Source organism: Euphorbia lathyris, chromosome 1, assembly GCF_963576675.1.
Source record: "Euphorbia lathyris chromosome 1, ddEupLath1.1, whole genome shotgun sequence".
NCBI classification, from domain to species: domain Eukaryota; kingdom Viridiplantae; phylum Streptophyta; class Magnoliopsida; order Malpighiales; family Euphorbiaceae; genus Euphorbia; species Euphorbia lathyris.
Genome location: NC_088910.1, coordinates 108,849,466 through 108,870,584, shown reverse-complemented (window position 1 = coordinate 108,870,584; position 21,119 = coordinate 108,849,466). Strand labels below are relative to the sequence as shown.

Sequence of the window (21,119 nt, the reverse complement as noted above, 5' to 3'; positions counted from 1 at the left end):
CCGCCCTTAACGGCTGAGGCTTATACACATCATCTATCACGGCTTGTGTGTTCTCGCTTAAAGTGATAATTGCTTCCTGTCAAAACATAACGACCAACACACTGTAAGGAACATATTTAAAAATAAATATAAAACTACATGTATAAAAACTGTCATATACCTTTTCAGGGAGCATCTCTTGTGGTTCCGTGTCATCGTCGATTTCAATCACCTCCCGACACTGCTCCTCCTTCCTCTCACCCTCTTCTTTCTTATCCCCTCCACACTGCTCCTCCTTCCTCTCACCCTCTTCTTTCTTATCCCCTCCACATTGCTCTTCCTTCCTCTCACCCTCTTCCTTCTTATCTACTCCACTATGATCTTCTTTCATATCCTGGTCTTCATTCTTCTTTTCTTCTTCGATATGTTCCGCACCATGCTCTTCTACAACGTTCGCCTCCACCACATCCCCACCTATTTCCCCCACAGAGTCGAAATTCGTATACATATCACATCCAATACACTCTCCCACCCGATCTGCCTTACTCACAGCCCGTAGCTTCGCCATCAACTCGTCCTTCAACTCCACCCTCAACTCGTCCTTCAACTCTGCCCTCAACTCCTCCTTCAACTCCACCTTCAATTCTGCCCTCAATTCCTCCTTGAACTCCACCTTCAACTCTGCCATCAACTCCTCCTTCAACTCCACCCTCTCCCGCCTATTAGACTCACTGAGCTCCGATCTCATCTTCCGCTCGAATTCATCTGCCAATGATTCTTTAAGCTCCACCTTCAACATTTCGAATCTCTCCTGCATCCTTGCCTTCCTTTCTTCTTCCTCATTTGCCAGTACATTCACTTCATTCTTCTTCTTACACCTCTTCTCGTTTCTAATTATGTCCTCCTCATCTATATAAACATACTCTTCCTCCTCATTTCCAACATCCTCTTCGCCCTGATTACCTACAGCATTCTCTTCGTCACTCTCTACAGCATTCTCTTCCTCATTATGTACCTCATTCTCTTCCTCATTGTTCTCCTCTTCTTGACTTAGCTCAGACCCCTTATAAGGTGCGAATAACAGATCAAGGTCAAGGTCTACGGCTTTCCCATCAAAATAATCCTTCATTGGCGCATACCAATCACACTTTGCATCGTCTTCCTCGATAACAAGTTCAGATGCTTGCACATCAGCTGACTGAAAACATGAAAAATCAAACCCAACTCCATAAGCACACATTAATTCTGTACACAAGACGTATGTACTTACCTTAAATATTTCTTCAGCTTCTAAGTAAGTTATATTCTTTGCACTTATCCACCGACATATACGAGGGTACACGTTCTTTGGTCTCCTCAAATAGTATTTAGGGGGTGCACGCAATATCTCCAATATCCAAGCCTACAAAGTATTAAATAAAAATCATTACAGTTGAAATATAACATTAAGTAAATCACATGAATATAGGAAACATACATGGAACGTTGTGCTAATCCATGAAGCTGATACGGGATGACCTTCTTCTTTCCTTCTTCCGCGTTGTACGTGTCAAATGCCTTCTTCCTTCCTGGGATCCCACGTTCCATCGTCTTGTACAGCTCATCCCAAGCAGGCACACCCCATGGAAACGAGTTAAATACAGTGGGGAAATCAGTTAGGTTGATGATATTGTCATCAACCTTTTTCACTGCATCAGTTGTGAGTAGGAACCTGTGTATAACGAACAACATAGCCATTGCCACCGCATCATCGTTATTTTTTTTCCCAATTAGTCTCTAAGAAGGTATCGAATATATTTTTATGATTTATGCTCTCTCTACCTCCAAAATAGAGGTTCCTCAATCTGTTTTCCCTTTTATAATTGCTCATCCGTTTAAGAATTGGTAATGGATCACCTAGTCTCAATCCGGTTATGAGTGCGAATTCACGCTGACCGAATTTCACTTCAACACCATTGATGTTGAACCACATTTCTCCAGATTTACCCTCTTTCGGCTTGATCTCCATTGTAAGCACATGGCATAGAGGAGAGGACAACGAATACACTTCGAAGTCCACCAAATGGCCCAAACATGTTTTCCTGAACATGGCCAACTGCACTGTGGATAATTTTTCTTTCACTTTCTTCATCACCTCAGCATCAGAACGAACTGTGTTAGTAGCTCTCGTATCATAGGAGTAGGGGTACCTAAAGGTGTCTTTGATACTCTTCTTAAGTATCTTTGATGTCATCTTCCTCTTTTTGGAATTAGACTTAGAATGATCACCCTTCCAAATCATAAAGTAGACCAAATTAGTCAATTAAATACTCACTTCGCGAATATAACATTCGCGAACTGACAAGCGCATTCGCGCCTTCGCATATGCGGAACAATATCATATGCATCGACTGCTTCTTGGACATGAGTTTACTTCGCAGATTGCGATGTTCGCGAAGTAAACTCATATTCACGAACTGGTCGATTCTGTAAAATATAGTCGCCACAACTGATTTTAACTATTTCTAAGCATCATTATAACAAAACGAAGCTATGAACCAACAGAAAAACACAATAAATGCAAACCCTACTTCTAAATCGCATGCGAAGCAAAATCACGGTATTATAGGAATAGAAGCGTTCAAACCTAATCACAAATCACAAAATAACATACCTTCTTGCCGATTCTTGCCATTGAAATCGGTTGGAAGTCGCTGGAAGAAGAAATGTAAAGATTGGAGGTGTTGAAGATGTTCGTCGTTCGAGTTTTTGGTGTTCGTCGTTCAAGTTTCGCGAATGGTTTAGGGGTGAAATGCAAAAGTCCTTATAAATATATGAAGGGCATTTCTGGAAAGTTTTCAGGGCATAGTCTATATATGTAAGTTGGTTGATAATGGGTATTAAAATGTAAATGGGCCTCCCATTACACCCATTTTTGTAATTTTCCCTTCTACAATTTATGAATGCTTTCTTGCGATGAATGTGATTTGTTAAAACATGATTTTGTTCGATTTTGTGTTGAAACTATCCGGTTGAAAGCGAAATTGGTTAAAGAATGTAGATCAAAGATCGGAAGCATAAATCAACGATCGAATGTAGATTTTATTATTATTGAGAGTTTTGCGGGGAGTAAAAATTCTAGTATGGATAAGGTAATGAGCAGCTCGATAAAAGTTCGATTATATTGGGTTCGATTATAAGTTCATTACCAGACTTAATTGGAAATAGGTGAAAAGAGAAAATGGTAATTTAATTGAAAGAATATTGGAAAGTCTATTTTAAGTAAAAATAAAAGCGTTAAGGTGCAAAAATACCCCTAACGTTTTGGATCAGGAGCAATTTTACCATTGACGTCTAAAATGGTGCAATTTTACCCCTAACGTTGATAAATTGAGTCAATTTCAAACACTATTATAAAACACAGATATTTTTATTCATTATTCTGCGCCAATTGCATAATAATTCGTTCTAAAAAAAATTCATATTTTTTATAATTTAATAATAGAATTTGAGATTAATATTTATAAATTCGGTGGATTTTTTGATTTTTTTTGTCTAATCCGTACAAAAAAGTATATTTTTTATTTTTTTTATTTTTTTCACATCCCAATGAATGTTTGTGATTTGTTACTGATAAACTGACACGTATGGAATGTAGATAACAAGATTCATGACCGAGAAGACAGTTTGATGAATTATTTCTCAAATTGATCCAATTTATTAACGTTAGGGGTAAAATTGCTCTTGGCTTCCAATGTTAGGGGTAAAATTGCACAATTTTAGACGTTAGGGGTAAAATTGCACAATTTTAGACGTTAGGGGTAAAATTGCTCATGAACCAAAAAGTTAGGGGTATTTTTGCACCTTAACCCAAAATAAAATTTAGTTGAAAATTGTAGTATGATCGAAAGAATTGTATTGTCATTCTAAAAATGAGAGTTTTAACTTTTATAGATTTTTTAAAATGTAAGAAATCACGATTCAGCAGGTAAAACAAATTTAAAATAAATAAAAATGAATGAATTCAGTATACATAGATTGGAATATTTTAATTTTCATTTAGACAATCACTGAAAAGAAGTAAAATTTACTCCATAGTAGTATTATTCACATCACACTTCATCTTTACTGCATAGCCTCGAAGGATTACAATTTACAACCATAAACCTTGTGAAATTTCCTGTTACCCTAAGAAAACGTCATCGTTTTCAACAACATAATACTACTCAAAATCACCAGAACTGTACAAATGTTGAATCTAAAAGTATAGATAAATTAGGCACAAAACTCACTGAGTCATACATGAAAAATCAGAATCCCTAAACCCAACTAAAAATTGGGCTAAAGCTTCAAGAAAGAGAGCACCTTGATACAAACTCAAAGCGCCAATAATTTCCGATATGATATTCCTCCTTAATCGATTAGCAGAAAGAAAAACACTTACCAATTCCTCCATCTCCGCCGTAATTGCCTCCACAATCTCCACTTTCTCTTTCTTTCCGCCGCAATTCACCCATTCCTCCGCAACTCTGGCCACAAACCCCTCCTGCGCCCTTTTCATTCGATCGATAAGAGCAGGCACCATCAATCTCAATCCACATTCAATCTGTTCAATTTTCATAATCAATCGTGTCGGGGGATCTTTCCAAGCCATCATGACCGGCCACGGCTGTACAAGAACTAGGGTTCTTATATCTTCGTCGTAGCCGTTTTCTTGTTCGAGGAAAGAGCGGACGAGATTGGGGAAAACATAGGGGTGGAGATCGCCGAGAAAGAGGAAGGGTTTTTCGAGGGAATTACGCCAGGAAGGGTAAAGGAGGTGAGGGAGATTGTTTGGATCGGTGGTGACGGCGAGATCGAGAGCGTCGTAGTAAGAGAGAAAGTGGTGGAGGAGGAGATTGAGATGGGAGGAGAGAAGAGCCGGTGAGGAAGGGGAAGAGAGGGATTGAGTGAGGAGAGGAAGGAGAGGGTTCTTGAGAGTGTTGAACCAGTCGGTGTAGTAATCTTTGAAAGGAATGGCGGAACGTTTTTTTCTGGTAGAGAAGAAGAAGGAGAAGGGGCTAGGGATCGGCATTTTGATTGTTGAAGACGAAACAAGGAAGAAGACGATGGAGTTTCTTCAAGGAGGGAAAATTGGCTCTCTCTGGGATTTGAGATTTCATTAGTTGGGCTTTAATAGGGACGATTTTAAATGGGCTGGGCTGTAAAACACTCCTTTTGTTATTCTATACTTTTTGTTCAAATTTTAATAAAACAACTTCAAATTTATCCCATCATTTTTAAAAAAGTTGAAATTTATACTAACATATAAAATTATAAAATTTAACTTTTAATATTTTTAAGTATGTTCAACTTTACTTCTATTCGGTAGAAAATATAAATGCATATGTTTGACTATTATTTAAATGAATCAACGTTTTTATCCATAAATTATACAATTTTATATATTTTTAATAGGTATTTGTAACTATCTTAATAATATAATATAGTAAGCATTTTAGATATTTATTTTGTAATTAAGTTAGATGTCACAAACTTAGTTATTGACATTTTGTCAATTTATTTGCAACTTTATTAGAATCATTTTGGGCATAATTGTATTTAGAATGTCTGATTTTACAATAAAATCATGAGTCAAATACGATTAACAGTCTGTTTATTTTTTTTTTTATTATGTATGGATAAAATTAATCTTATTTGAAAATATCAAAGGTGAAATTATGTTTAAATATTTCCTAATACAGTTAAAATCAATCTACCAAAATATCAATAATTAAATCTACTATATAAATTAATCATAAAAAAACTAGTTAAAATATTTACTTTGTTATTAACAAAGTTATAAACAACCTTCCAAAACAAATAAAATTGTTTTATTTTATCAACAAATTTGTTTGAAATGCTCAATATGACAATTAAATAACGTCCAAATCAGCCCATTAAATTTTTTCTTTAGAGTGGGGTAAAATTGATCTTACTTGGAAATGTTAAAAATAAAATTTTACTATCTCATACGTTAAAGATAAATCTAAAACTTCCCTAAAAACTATAGAGGGACAATACATAAGCCAAAATATTATTTTGCACCGGGTATAATCAGACACGACTTTAAAATGACTAGCTCAGAGCATCTTCAAGAGACTTATTTGTTGGACTCTTAAATTAAAATTTGAGGGGTTTGGGCCAAAAACCAACTCCAAGAGACTACTCTAAATTAGACCTGTTTAAAAGTCCACTGGCCCGTCCAGTCCGTCCAAGCCCGCTCTTCAAAGACAGGGCTTGGGCGTATATGTTTCGTAATAAGTCCGGCCCGACCCAAACCTGCTTAGGCCCGCATATAGAGTAGGTTGGGCTTGAGATTTGTCTCAAAACCCAGACCCAGCCCAGCCCAACCCGAAATTTTAATAATAATTTTAATTTAATAACTTTTATAGTTTAATAAATTTTATATTCCAAAAATAAAAAATTTAAATTTCTTCAACATAAAAATTTCCAAACCGTATATTTTTTTAGAATTGGTGAACATGTACATATTTTTGTTACTATTTTATTTATTACTATAAAAAAAAAGTATTTTTTTTTATTTAGGATTGCGTTAATTGATTTTTATTGAAATAATCCTCTAAACTTTAGTTTATTGTATTTTATTATTTATATTTATAGTATAATCTTTTAGTTTAATTTTAATTTTTTAAAAATACAAAGATATTAATTGGGCCGAGTCGGGTTGGGCTTGGGAATTAGTTCTTCTAGCTTGGTCCAGCCCGGCTCGAGCCCGATATAAATATAGTGCGGGCTTGGTTGGGCTTAGACAACATAATTATGTGACAAGCCCGTTTAGACCCGGCCCAAACCCAGCCCGACCCGGCCCATGAACAGATCTACTCTAAATCACTCCTCAAAGAGTCTTATCTCTCCCTATTATTGAGGATCCTCTTTCTACTTCTAATCTCCTCCTTATTTAATTTTTTTATATTAATAAGTTGACAATCCATCCACCTGTTTCAAATAGAAACGAGTCTTTTTCCCTTGACCCAGTGAACTCCCAGTGAACTGCCAAAACATGGTGGAGAATCAGAAATATCCATGTCTACCATATCCTGATTGATACACGCCAGTGTAGAAAAAGAGTTCGGGCAACTCATACTCTGTGTAGATTTCGATGTCGAGGCCTTCTCCATTGACGGGCCGCTATCACTTAAGCGCCCAGGACGCACTTTACGCACAATATCAATAGAAGGCTTGGAACTTGAGAAGGAGACAGATTTCCTTCGAGCCATTGCATTTTTCTCCCATTCATTTCATGTATCCGCAAAGGGGTTAACTACTACATCCCATGTATCTATTACCGTAATCTTTGATGGTGCCTTAAAACGAGATGCATGTTTACATCTCGGCACCAACATCCAGGGACCATACCCTCCACCTATTGAAGATGTGGGCTCATCCACATGAATAAAAGGTTTTTTCCGATGCACTGATATCAGCATGAACTAGGCTAACACTCTTCGGAACTTCCACCTCCATAAATGATTTTGGAACCTTTAATGACACATATGCACTTGGCTAGTGACACATCTAGTAACCATGATCATACCGACCACAATTCATATATGTAATATGTAGACCCTTATATTCAACCCTTTGCTCATTATCGTCAAGCTCAAAATGAGCTATTAGAGGAATCATCAGTTAATCTCAACACAGACCCGCGCAAATCGACCACGATCCGCAAATGCATTGTTATCATCAACCTTTATCGGATTCCCAATGGCCTCAACAATCACAAGTAGCACATCCTAGTTATAGTAAAACAAAGGCAGTGCAGATGAATCCAAACCAACATCGGCTCAATCAAGGAATTCGAGGAGGAGAATGAGGCAGAGCAAGTTCTTACAGTCAGGTAATTCCCCTGAATAATCCATAGGCCATCCATCAGAACATGTTCATCAAACTTAATTACATGAAATCCATTCCCAAGATCCATCATTTTAAATAGTAATATGCTTCCATAAATTCGTGACGTGTTTATATAATGTCATGTACCCCAGATTTTTCCCTAAAAGCTTAATAATCAAAGTATTTTCCCATGGTCTCAGGAACTTTTCCTTCTCATCCGATGACAGAGATACCTTGGGATACAAGAGATCTTCTTATGCAAAATCAATACTAATCTGGCCCAATTCACGCAAGTTTTCACGCCTTTTATCATCACGAAGGGTGTCTTTTTCCAGCAAAAGGTCCCGCCATGATCGATTAGGAATGCCAGCTTCATGAGCCGAAACAGTAGCAGTGTTTCCATCCGGTGGAGCCCGAGGAGGCCGACGAAGAAGGGAGTACGATGTAATGCCATGAGCAAAACGTAGAACCGTATGGAGCACGTTAGGGTTTTTCTATTTTTTGATTAAATTACGTTATTAATATCTAATTAATAATTCAATTAAATAAAAATAATTATTAAAAAAATAATGTAACCGTTCATATGATAGAAGAATAAAAATAATTGGGTTTTTTATATTCTTATCGATAGAAAATAAGGAATTTCCAATAAAATACCAAATTTAAATGTAAAATAACATTTGACTGTTGGTGTAATTTCCTCGCGGAGTGACAGTCGTAGTAGCGGTAAAAAAGAAGAGAAGCATATAACGCGTGAAATGGGAATCCTTTGCCACCGACAATCAAGGGTCAAACCCAACCCCACAGACTCGTTTATGTTTATGTCATAATAATTGCTGGCTGTTTACCTTTGTAAAATTAAACCATAATTACAAAACAAAACACCACTTCCTTTGTTGCTGTGTAGTAGTCTAAAAGTAGACCATGAAAAAGTCCACAACATTACTCTAACTTACCAAAACAGCAAAAAAAAAACTACCATTGTTAAACTCTCTCTCTCCTCTTAACCCCCTCATCTTCTCCATCTTCTAATCTATCCTTCCATGGCCTGTAAATCTCATTTCTCTCTTTCCCTCTTCCTCTTCTTTATCTCCATTGTTAATCCAACCATTTCTCTAGAACAAGGGCAGCAACAAAATGAAGAAACACAGATAGACTGCACTAATCGTTGGATCCACATCAGACGCTTACCACCAAGATTCAACCTTGATCTTCTCTCTAACTGTTCAAGCTACCCACTTTTTGATAATTTCTGCCCTTATCTAACCAATCATGGCCTTGGCCCTAAAACCCATAACCGCTCTCAATCATGGTACCGTTCTGATCCTCTTATGCTTGAGGTCATATTTCATCGCCGGATGCTTGAGTATCCATGTCTCACTCCCGATCCCAATCTCGCTGATGCCGTCTACTTGCCTTACTATGCTGCAATTGATGCTATAAGGTATCTTTATGGTCCTGATGTGAATAATAGTATGGAGCATGGCCTCGAATTGTACCAATTTCTTCGCCGGAATGATCCCGGTATATGGAGGAGAAAAGATGGGTTTGATCATTTTCTGGTAATGGCTCGTCCTGCTTGGGATTTCTCTCAGTCTGTAGATATTGATCCTCCGATTTGGGGAACTTCATTTCTCGAATTGCCTGAGTTTTATAATGTTACTGCTTTAATTGTTGAGGGTAGGTTTTGGCCATGGCAGGAATTGGGTGTTCCTTACTTGACTTCATTTCACCCCCCAACTTTAACCCTTTTGGATTCATGGATTAAACGAGTTAGGAATTCTAAAAGAACCACTTTGTTGCTTTTTGCCGGCGGTGGAGGTGTCGGAGCCACCCCTAATATTCGTCGGAGCATTAGGACTGAATGTGAAAACGTTAGTGACAATAATTTTCAAGGAAATCAGGGGTATAAATACCTTTCTTACAACAAGGTGTGTGATTTGGTAGATTGTTCAAATGGGATTTGTGAACATGATCCAATTAGGTATATGAGGCCAATTGTTCAAGCTACCTTCTGTTTGCAGCCTCCCGGGGATACTCCAACTCGGAGATCGACTTTTGATGCCATTATCGGTGGCTGCATTCCGGTTTTCTTTGAAGAACAGACCGCAAAATTGCAGTACCGGTGGCACTTGCCGGAGGAGATGTATGGGGAATTTTCAGTGTTTATACCTAAGGAAGAAGTGGTGTTTAAAGGGTTGAAGATTTTGAATGTGTTAATGAAAATTCCACGAGCTCAAGTGAGGAAGATGAAGGAGAAAGTTATAGAATTGATTCCTAGAGTAGTATACAGGAAGCATGGTAGTTCATCTAGTTTAAGAGCTCAGAAGGATGCTTTTGATATTGCCATTGAAGGTGCTTTGGAGAAGATCAATTCTAGACTTACAAGACGAGATTTTGATCAATGACACCATTCACCATTTTTCCATTTCATTTCTGATTACGGATCCGGAATGCTTGTGGTGCTATCTGTACTCAGTTACGGATCCAGGATGCTTGTGGTGCTCTCTAATGATTTACGAGAAAATGTACACACGGTTCTCATAGAGTTTTCCAACTATAAATGAATGCTTAACCCACTTAGATCTGTCAGGAATTGTACTTATTCTTATATTTATTCTTCAGATAGAATTTATTTGGTTTTGCTATTTTGTTGTTATTAACTATTTATGGTTTGTTGTCGCTCCTAGAAAGTAGTTGATTTTGCTTCCCACATAGTTGTAACCAATTGTTTTTCGATCTTAATCAAACACTTATATTATGTTATTTAGAGTGAAAAATACAAAATAGAACTGCGGGAAATAGAAGGAAACTTTGGGAGTCGAGGGAAAGCAAAAGAATAAAAAACTTTATTAGAGGTGCAAAAGTAAAAGAAGAAAAGAAAAGCAAAAGAAATTTTGCATTTGTAGCTATTCTGATTATCTGCAATACATATTGAAAAGGAGACATCACGTTACAATGAATTCTCTTCTTCCTTTAAACTCTTGTATACTGCTCAATGGAGGAAAAGGAAAGTCTCAACCCCATCTTATAATTGCAGAACCCCAAGTTAAGCCAGCTCCAAAACCTGCAGCTGCAATAGTATGCCCTGGTTTCACCTTCCCACTTCGAACAGCTTCATCCAATGCCAGCGGAATTGAAGCAGCACTTGTGTTACCGTAGTTTGCTAAATTTGAAATCACTCTTTCTGATGGCACTTCTAACCGTGTCGCAACCGCATCAAGGATCCTCTGGTTTGCCTGCAATAATTCAGTTCGTTTTATCCGTTTTTCACGGGTACAAATACAAGATGCTGGCACCTCGCAAGATTTACTATTCTCTAATAATCTGCAGGTTCAACTCTTATGCATAGTCAAAGAAAATATGATATTTGTGATTACTCTTTCTAGACCAGCAAAAGCTTACTTTCCAACAGAAACATTCACATGATTTCCGGACCTACTACAAATCTACTGCTGCGATTAGGCGTGCTATGATATTAGAATTTCATCCTGTAATTCAAGTAATTTATGATTCTGCATGGTTTATACCTGGTGGAGCAGCAACCAATCAATGTTAGACCCAGTGAGACCAGCCTTTTCAAGAGCAGACTCTATGGACTGTGGTACAAATCGTACCGCAAACCGAAACACCTCTTTTCCATTCATATGAATACAAGAATATGATCCACGCCTGGGAGGAAACCCTGAAACAGAGCCATTTGATCCCAATTCATGGTCCACGTCATTTTCTTTGAGGCCAGCATTCAAATGTCTGCATCAAAGAAGAGTTTGTGATCATTGCAGATCAAGCAGAAAATGCAGAAACTTATTATTTACTCGAAAACATATAAATATGTACCTTTGGCCATCACCATCACTATGCAAGTCAAAACTAAATAAACCGTCATCCTCATCGTCGCATGCCTGCAGAACCATAGAACTACTAATTAAAAACTAGGCAACTATAAATTAACCTAAAGAGAAGGGAACAAGTCAGAGTTCAGGAGAAGAACAATCAAATTTAAGATAGCTTTAACCAAGGAAAAAGAACAAAAGGGGTCACCAAGCTCTTTTTCCCTACCAGAGTCCCCAAATTGACAGGCAACAATGATTTTCGTTGAGAGCTATTTGACAGAACTCTTTGCATCACCACACCAATTTTAGTAAACCAGTTATATATTTCGATGAGCGAGCATATCATAATATCAAGGCTTTTTTTTGTAGTTTAGATTAGGTGATCAGCTCTATCATCAATTAGCAACACTGTCAAGTGTTAAGCAGACCAAACTTTTTAATAAATGCAGCAGGTTAGTCTTAAATAGATATCAGCAGCATATGAGTGACCTGCCATGATTTAACTTGTTGAAATTTATAAACCGACCCTGTTTGCTCATCAGAATTACAGCTATAATTTCACAAACCATTTATTCACAATTATGTATGAGCAAAGAGTTGATAGAAAACAGCATGATATTAGTAAATTATTCTCAGTGCAATCAAGTATACCCGTGTTTAATGTACTAGACACCACAGATTACCAGTATCTCAGTAGAGTATTACCACTGTATAATTAATTTATTAAAACACGGGTTGTACATCATAATTTAATGAAGACATTTTTGTTTTTGGAAGCATATATCAGCTGCAGATCAAACATCATTTATGTTGTTTGAAGGCTTAAATAAGTTACAACAGTCAGCCTACTTAATCAACTGTTTGCAACGCTTTCTTCTCTTACTTATATAATTTCGATTTTGGTCTTCTTCCTATCAAACTAAATCTACCTGTGGTGTGCAAACCAAGGGATTGGGATGTAATTCCCCAACTCAAAAACACTGGGGAGTCACCTAAATCTCTTTCGGATCTTTCTGAAGGTTATTTTTCAAAAAAGGAGAAACTGCCTATGGATGCGCAGAATCCACGATAATAAATGTTCCTTACATTCCATTCCTAGGAATGTTCGAAACTTCATATTCGTGGGACTTCAAATACTTCGTCAAGAAAGTTCATCAACTTACTTTTTTTAAAACCAAGATCACAGCCTGAACATATGTCTTTTGTGCTACTCCTACTTCTAGGGTGGGAAGAAGATAAGAAAACGCAAAGCGTTCTCTTTTTTTCCCAACCTGTTGCTTCTAAAAGCTGCCTCTCTCGGCTGAATGTTGGTCCAGCCTACTACGAGGATCCCATATCCAGCAACCCAACCTAAAAAAAGGACATCAAAACCTGGTTGGAGCTATGAAGCTTACCTTATAAGAGCTGAGCAGATTCTCAATGAGTGTTAGCTCTCATCATTGAATATGAACTAATAACAGGACTCACTTAACTTCTGTGGACATCAGTACAGATGATCAGTGTTGCTGTACTCCCAGTTATGGAATTTTCATTGATGGACACATGAATTTCACAATATAAACAAGTCATGAATCACGATGAATTTATCTCAATCTAGTAGACTTTATTGAATGAGCAAGTTGATTATTGACCATTAGACTTTATTGAGGATCAGTAATTCCACCAAGTAAACAGCTTAAGAAAAAAAAAAAATTATGCGAGCCCCTAGATTTATTCAGAATCCTTGGGAGGATGTCTAAGCTGTATGAGTTACCAAAAGTTATGGAATCACTGGGTATTTCCAGTAGATATGACAAGTATTATCTCAGAATAACTTGGTGCATATCTGAGCTACAAAATTACACATACAAATATGCAAGCCAAAGAAAGGGCACAATAGAAACCATACCTGTACCAGCACAGCACCTGCAGCATCCCCAAAAAGAATACAAGTCCCTCTATCAGTCCAATCAACGTATCGAGAAAGAGCATCAGCACCAATTACCAATACATTTTTAAACCCACCTCCTGTAATCAACATCGACAAAGTTAGTTCAAGTTAAACCTGAAAGTGATGTTTAAGAATGATCACTGAAATTTAAACAAGTTCCTTACCCCTAATGTGACAAGCAGCTGAGACCAGACCCAACACAAATCCACTACATGCTGCTGTAATATCATAAGCCAAGGGATTCTTTTTGCAGCCAAGTGCCTTTTGTATCTACAATTATATACACAAAAATACATATATAATAACTTATAAGTTATGATTATTGCAACTTCATTGCTAAGAATCAGAAGCCTAAACTATCCAAATGTGAATTATGAGTCTTAATACCCATGAGACAGGAAACATGATATACTTATGCCACAATCCTTTACAGGAGGGAAAAGAACAGGATGGACGCATGAGGCTAAGCCCTGACCAGCATTGTCATCATCCAATGTCAAAACAAACAGTAATATTAGCTGTGCAATTGCAGCATTACAGAAGGAGGTAATGGAACATCTAACGAAGTCAAAAGAATCAGCTTTGCTTGAAGCAGAGCAAATCCTGAAGAGTGCTCTGGAAAGGGCTTTAATAGTTGAGGAGGTTCAAACCAATATTATGAGTTGAAGAGACAGGTATAAATCTTCCAGGTAACATTTCTTAACTAAGCATGGTTACATTTTGTATGATATGAGGATCAAGTAAAGAAGCTAATTTTATGTGCATCACTTGTAGGAAGAGAGAGAATTCTAGAGAAAACAAAATGCCAAAAGGTTTTGAGTCGAAAAGCTTTGCCCTACGCTTGAAGAGGTCATTCTAGCTGTTGGAGCTGCAACCAACACTATCCGTGAATATAACAGACAAATCTCTTAACTAAACTTAGGTTTCAGACTTATATGAGCTTATGCAACTGCAATTTTCTTTAAAGAAATTATGGTTGTTGATTGCTAGCAAAAGCCAATGTTTCCGCAAACCAAGTAGCAACTGTAAATGCTAACGAGTGGAAGGATGAAAATGACAAGGTCATGCCTATCAAGCCATGGATGGAAGAGAGAGGGCTGTTGCAGCTATCGAAATAACTTCTTGCACCTGATCTCCATGGGTTTGAGGCTATATTCTGTGTCTTTTAGCAAGATTATACATCATTGCTGAATTTCCAACGTGATATTGTAACTTGATTGAAACCATAATAACAGATGATACTAAATCCAGTATAAGTTATATCGTTTCTAATTCTAGTGCTGCATGTATATGTAGGCACAGATGCAAAAGGCTAAGAGACGAGCTTGCTGTATCCGAGAGGACAGCTAAGGCAGCAGCACAACTAAAGGTGGGATTTGACTCCCCCATCCTTTTTTTTTCAATGCTGGACACTGTTAATTAACCAGCTAAATCTTTTGCCAGTGTGAATATATTCTAGGAAAAGTTGAAATTAAGGATGATGATACTGGTAGAAGTCTTGAAGTGTGTATCAAGATTATCAGTTAATTTGGATGCATTTTATGTCCCTAAACAAGCAAAACTAGTAAATTCCTAGGATTCCTAACAAATAGTGGAGGGCTTAGGAAGAGGTCTAGTTCACAGCCAAGGGCATCTTCCATGAGCAGAAGAACTCCTTTTACAGTAACTAAATGTCCAAAATGAAAAGCTGGATGTCGCTGTAGCATTGAAAAGAACTGACAGCTTCAAAAAGTAATATGGCTCTGGCGATAACAAATTGAGAAACAGTCTGTGGGTATCTAGAAGTAAGGTTATTGATAGCAGTGGGAAGGAAAACACATATGTGAAGGAAAATACAGATGCAAATATCGAAAAGCATAAGAATCAAGATTCTGCAATTTCCGCAGAAATGAAGAATAGGGATGCTGGTAAGGAAAATTCGAATATCAATAATGAATGTTGATATAAAAGTAAAAAAATGATAAAGTTTTAAGAAAAGCTGTTTGAGCCTTTAAGAAATATCTGCCTCAGTAATTTTTCAGTTGAAACAGTAGCCCCGCATGTGAATCCTTTGTTTTTCAATCAACAACATTTTTAACTGTTAGATTGTGCGTTTTAAATTCCCTCAAAAGATTTCTCAATAATAAAATTGTAAAATATTTTAATAATAAAAAAAAAGACACAAAAAACACATGATAATGGTAGAGAAAAGGATGAGAGAAGAACCTAAGTGGGGTCTGGTCCGCCCAATCTAACAGTTAAAAACGTTGTTGATTGAGAAATCTTTTGAGGGAATTTAAAACACACAATCTAACAGTTAAAAATGTTGTTGATTGAAAAAAAAAAAAAAACATTCACATGCAGGGCTACTGTTTCAACTGAAAAATTACTGAGGCAGACATTCCTCAAAGGCTCAAACAGCTTTTCTTATAACTTTATCATTTTTTTACTTTTCAGGGTTTCTCTAAGACAGACTCCAAAAAGAGGTCTTGCATCTGAGGAAATCTTGTGAGGCTAACAATAGCAACTTGGATGCTCAACATTCAAAAATTTCAGCTGAAGCAAAAGCAACCATTAGATAAGGGTAGGCCTACCCGCTCCCAAAGTCAGGGTAAACCACATACCTCAATGAGGGTTTACAGTGGAATTTACAAATGCACATGAAAGGGGGTTAAATTTTGACAGAGTAGGTACTCAAACCTAAAACCTATCAAGTAGAGGTATAGACTCCTTACAACTCAGGTCAGCCGTCATTGGCAGCAACCATTATGCCTAAACATATATGAGAAGCACTCAAACATAAGGTATATACTAACTTCACAAGGTGAAATGAACTTCAGATGCTCATAAAGAAGGTAATGGCAAAAGCCATTGAAGTAGAGTCGTAGGAACTCAAGAGAGAAACGATGGCAAGAGAAGGAAACAGCAATTTGAGCAAAAGTAAGCAACAAAAACTTCGGTAGTATGAATCTAGAACTTTAGTTAATTTAAAATCTCTTACTTTGGTTTATCATTGATCAACTACATATGCCATACTGCATGTAAAAATCATATTGAACATGTCATATTTAGACATGTCATCATCCATATTGAATGATCTAAATGACGAAAGTAAAGAACCAAAAGCAAGTACTGGAATTGTGTATACATGTCAATAATTCAATACACATTCAGAAGTTCATATGAAATTTACAGCTCCATATGTCTATTTGAGTGTGCAGACTATCCTTTTTCTTATCCACCAATATGCAGAAATTGCCCAGACAACAGATAATGGTCATATCATACAGCTACAGCTCAACTATGGAAACTGCTATCCATCCAACGATTTAACTACACGTATGGAAATTAAAATTTATAACCCATACCTGGGGAGCACTACCAAAAAGATCCTCTGGGGTAGACGTGCACATCAAGATTAGGTCCACATCATCAGGATCAACGTTTGCCATTTGAAGAGCTTTTGATGCTGCCTCCGCAGCTAGAGCAATCAAGCTCTCATTACCTGTAACAATGACGTGTGAATCAAACAAGGAACTGCTTCCAGGAAACAGATAAATACAAAGGCCAATATTGCTCAAAACACAAGTTATCAGTTTGGTGTTACCATTATACCTAATCAGGGTTTTCTACCCAGCAACAATCATATAGATGGCTCCGAGACAATTTAATCAAACACTATTCAACCAATCGATCAATAGGTGGATTGGGAGGGAATTATAAAGGAAGCTCAGGGTATTGGGTAAGAAAAAAAACAAAACAATTTACTACATTTGCATTAACATGTATGATCAACTATACTAAAAACATCCTGCTTTAAAATGCAACTCAGTTTCCTGTTTCATGTTTCAAGGCAATTTTTCTTAAGTACTTGATTTCCCACGAATAGGCACTGACACCAATTTGTTATGGGCCCACAAATAGAATCTCATCGCATGTCTTTTCGCAAGAAAATCCTTGATTTCCCTTGCTTTTCTAGTTCTTCGAATCACCTATCCTTGAAGCTCAATTGGTGATTTGTAAGAGATCACCATAACTCCCTAATTCTGAATATTTCTCAAGATCAACGATTCCTTTTTTCATTGTAAAGATGCTGCCTCTAATAGGAGACAAGAAGACATTACAATAGGGAAGAGTTCTTACTTAGGAAAACTACTAAAAAAAAAAAAAGGGCGGCCCGGTCGCACTACGCGTCCCCGCTGAGCGAGGGTCCGGGGAGGGGTCCCACCACAAGGGTGTACTGGGGGCAAACATTCCCCTGCCAATTTATTTAGCAAGAGGCCACTCCTAAGACTCGAACCCGTGACCTCTTGGTCACACGACAACAACGTTTACCGTTGCGCCAAGGCTCGCCCTCTACTTAGGAAAACTACTATTTAGGAAAATTACTAGCATATCTTTTCCTAAAATAAAATACTACTATCTAACTAATAGGAAAGTAAATATAACCATCTAAGTAATACAATATCATTTGCCTAAATAAGATAATACTGCCTCAATAATTATGATAAAGTAAATCTGTCTAAATAATAGGAGAATAACGTTAAACTTGATCTCTTTCAATAACAAGTGAGTACTAACCTGTAATAACTCGCCGATTGCGAATACCAGTTCGAACAGATATCCATTCATCATTAGTGTCAACTATTTTAGCAAGCTCGTCATTTGGAATCTGAAGGGTGGGTACTGCTGAGCCACTTCCTACCAACTTACACCCTTTACTAATAAGCCTGTTCAAAAGCAGCAGTCAAAATTACAGCAACAATAGAGTATCTGAATAAGATTTTACTTTTCTAAAATATCCCCATCCCATTATGCATATAAGACATCTGTTCCCCAAGTGCTCCTTGCACAGAAAACACAACTACCAAAAAAATACACAGCTAGACACAACTAGCCAGCAGCAAGTAACGCACTAATTTTAAGCAAAAGCAATAGCAGACCCAGCATGATAAATCATTAAGCAACATACCAAGTTATGAAAAGGGCAATGCCCCCAGAACTTCATTATCCACAAGATTTTTAAATCCACTCCAGCAGAATCACACTCAAATTAGCAGCTAATTAGCACTTATGAACAAAACCAATAATCCATTGAGCATTATGATCATTATATATTCTCTTTCAAATCTCCAATTATATACGTTCCTTACTTCCCTTTGAAAAACAGCAAGGGAAATTAACAGAGAAGGTCAGAAAATTGCAGAAGCACACCTTCTCTACCAGCGCATGAGCACCTCAATGAAGGGAGAATTCAATAACAGTATACTTTAGAAGCCTATTTGCAGTACTAACACCAAAATTATTCAACTTAATCAATGAGAATAGGCGTAGACTGTGGGTTAGGTGAGTTGTCATTACATTAGTCAAGCATCACTTAACTAACATAATTATGAACTAATTATTTCCCTTTAACTATATTAATTTAACCATAAACTAACAGAAACCACACTCAAGACGCATATTTAGCTTATTTATCTCAATTATTGAACAAAATAACCAATATATTTCAATATAAAAAATATTAAAGTAAAAGGGACAAGTTTCAATGTAAATGTGGAATTTTCTTCCTTCCTTTTTTTTTTTCCTCTTCTTTGTACAATGTATATAGCAAATGTATTTGAGCCACACAAAGATCCAAAAGAAAACGAACTCATGAAACTCAGACCAATGAACTCAGACTAACTACTAATAAAGGGAAGATCTTGTTAAACCAAATTGGAAGCATCAGGCAGACCCTGGTGAAGATCATTATTTCTGTTTGATGGAGAAGAAGCAGAAGAGCTGCGTTTCGTAGGAGCAACAGAAGCACGGAAACAGGGGGAACTAGAATGAGAAGTCAACCACATAACAATACAAAAAGCATGAAAAAAATGGTTACAAATACCCAATTGATTGACCTCTTCCCCATTTTCAAAAACAGACAAACAAACAGGACACTCACTGCCTACATCCTTCACATGGGTTTCCTTTTGATACTTAAGATCAGAAACTCTCTCTTTATCAGAAACTCTCTCTTTACTATTCCCAGTTGGGTTTTCAGTGGTTTGATCATCGGAAAAAATGAGGGGAATTACGGCAGCGGAAGGGGGAAGGAGAGCACTTAGAGAAGAAAGTGTAGATCAATGCATTTTTACTACAATTGAAAAACAAATAATATAAGATCAAACAATCAAAGAACTCAATAAATAACAACTTGCAGACCCATTTGAAAATTGAGCATAGTAGGAAGTCATTCAATCAGCAAAGCACTCACCGGGATGTTCTAGATTGAGAAGTTGAGAGATTCTCTGCACCTTCAACGGAGCTGGAACAAAATACCCTCTTTGAAATTCCCTCAGAAGAGAAAAACCCAGATCCAATAATTCTTATTGAAGGCTTAATCCTACTCCTTAGGGTGGGAACTGAAGGACTGAAGAAACTAGATGCATTTGCCATCTATACACTTCACCAAGCAAATCAAAATTGTATTGAACTTGTGAGGGAGATACAATCGAGGAAGTTTCTTTCTTCTCTAGCTTATATAAGAGAAGAACAAAATCGGAAAACAAGTGTATATAGACCTAGAGCCATGGAATTAGAATGGATAGAAATTGAATTGAGAAAGACAGGGGAAAATCTTGTTAATGATGATTAGAAGAAGAAAGGGGCGATTATGCCAATCCAAATTGAGGAAAGTCCAACGCTTTCTTTCTTCTCAAACTCTCTCTCCCTGCAAGTAAGTCAAGTCATGCATTGCCTTTGCCAATTTCCAAGATTCAATTTTTAGTGTTGATACAATCTAAGTGAACATGACACATAAGCCATGGTTGGGTGCTGTAATCAGTACACGTGGCTACCCATCATTGGTAGAAGATTTTTGAATTCAAATAGGATAGGAAGCAGAGGATTTGAACTGAGATACTTCTCCATCTGTGTCTTTGTTCTGTCGCATGTGGTACAAAATTATGGTTTTCGATTTCTTCGAAGCTGTGTTGTGTCCTCCTATAAATCAAAGTTGACAAGCAAGGTTTTTTTTGTTTTCCTTTTTTGTCTCTTAAAGATTGTTTATTTTCTCTAGCAAAGATTGTTCATAAAAAAAAAAAAACAACAACAAAATAAGAAATGGTTTGTGGTATTTTCTTCTTTTACTAACATATATATATAATAGCGGAAGCAGAGAGAAATGAAGAGAAGTGTTTTAAAAGCATTTTTTATGAGTGTTAACGTAATAAAAAATCAAAATTAAAAAAATTTAATTAATTATAAATAATAAATTTATATTTATAATATATTAAACAATTACTAAATCATTAATTAAAATAATAAAAAAAATAAAGGTCACAGGAAGATGAAAAAACACAAAGCAAAAAAAACCAAAAGTCACAAATAAATCTTTATATAAAGCATGATAGATAGTGTTCCATCATTATATTCATTGGCGATGATAGATAGTATTATATTTTTGAAGGTAATTATTCGATTTTTTTTCATATGTTGTAGTTATTTTGTTCTCAATTATGTTGTTGATTTATTTT

At 36.7% G+C, this 21,119-nt stretch overlaps 3 protein-coding genes across 3 annotated transcripts; 1 reads left to right on the top strand and 2 right to left on the bottom strand.

Moving 5' to 3' along the window:
* Positions 1-3,994: 3,994 nt before the first annotated feature.
* Positions 3,995-5,222, bottom strand: LOC136210567 (protein INAPERTURATE POLLEN1). Its single transcript, XM_066001890.1, has one exon. It carries the CDS (start codon positions 5,030-5,032, stop codon positions 4,247-4,249), a length of 786 nt encoding a protein of 261 aa, XP_065857962.1. The 5' UTR covers positions 5,033-5,222; the 3' UTR covers positions 3,995-4,246.
* Positions 5,223-8,733: 3,511 nt separating this feature from the next.
* Positions 8,734-10,505, top strand: LOC136210565 (probable xyloglucan galactosyltransferase GT19). The gene has a single exon (XM_066001887.1). It carries the CDS (start codon positions 8,901-8,903, stop codon positions 10,263-10,265), a length of 1,365 nt encoding a protein of 454 aa, XP_065857959.1. The 5' UTR covers positions 8,734-8,900; the 3' UTR covers positions 10,266-10,505.
* Positions 10,506-10,684: 179 nt separating this feature from the next.
* Positions 10,685-20,368, bottom strand: LOC136210566 (beta-ketoacyl-[acyl-carrier-protein] synthase III A, chloroplastic). The gene is made up of 8 exons (XM_066001888.1): positions 19,859-20,368; positions 18,184-18,332; positions 16,971-17,107; positions 13,788-13,893; positions 13,582-13,700; positions 11,698-11,762; positions 11,388-11,610; positions 10,685-11,096 (listed from the first exon to the last, which is right to left on the bottom strand). Exons 1-8 carry the CDS (start codon positions 20,038-20,040, stop codon positions 10,875-10,877), a joined length of 1,203 nt encoding a protein of 400 aa, XP_065857960.1. The 5' UTR covers positions 20,041-20,368; the 3' UTR covers positions 10,685-10,874.
* Positions 20,369-21,119: the final 751 nt, after the last annotated feature.

What these genes read in the sequence shown, in the direction of transcription:
- LOC136210566 (XM_066001888.1), bottom strand. Translation starts at nt 20,040, where the DNA reads ATGGCAAATGCATCTAGTTTCTTCAGTCCTTCAGTTCCCACCCTAAGG. An exon ending in TCTCAATCTAGAACATCCCG is followed by an intron (nt 18,333 to 19,858) that starts GTGAGTGCTTTG and finishes GCTTTTGAACAG; the next exon opens with GCTTATTAGTAAAGGGTGTA. An exon ending in AGTGATGGTGATGGCCAAAG is followed by an intron (nt 11,611 to 11,697) that starts GTACATATTTAT and finishes TCTTTGATGCAG; the next exon opens with ACATTTGAATGCTGGCCTCA.
- LOC136210567 (XM_066001890.1), bottom strand. Translation starts at nt 5,032, where the DNA reads ATGCCGATCCCTAGCCCCTTCTCCTTCTTCTTCTCTACCAGAAAAAAA.
- LOC136210565 (XM_066001887.1), top strand. Translation starts at nt 8,901, where the DNA reads ATGGCCTGTAAATCTCATTTCTCTCTTTCCCTCTTCCTCTTCTTTATC.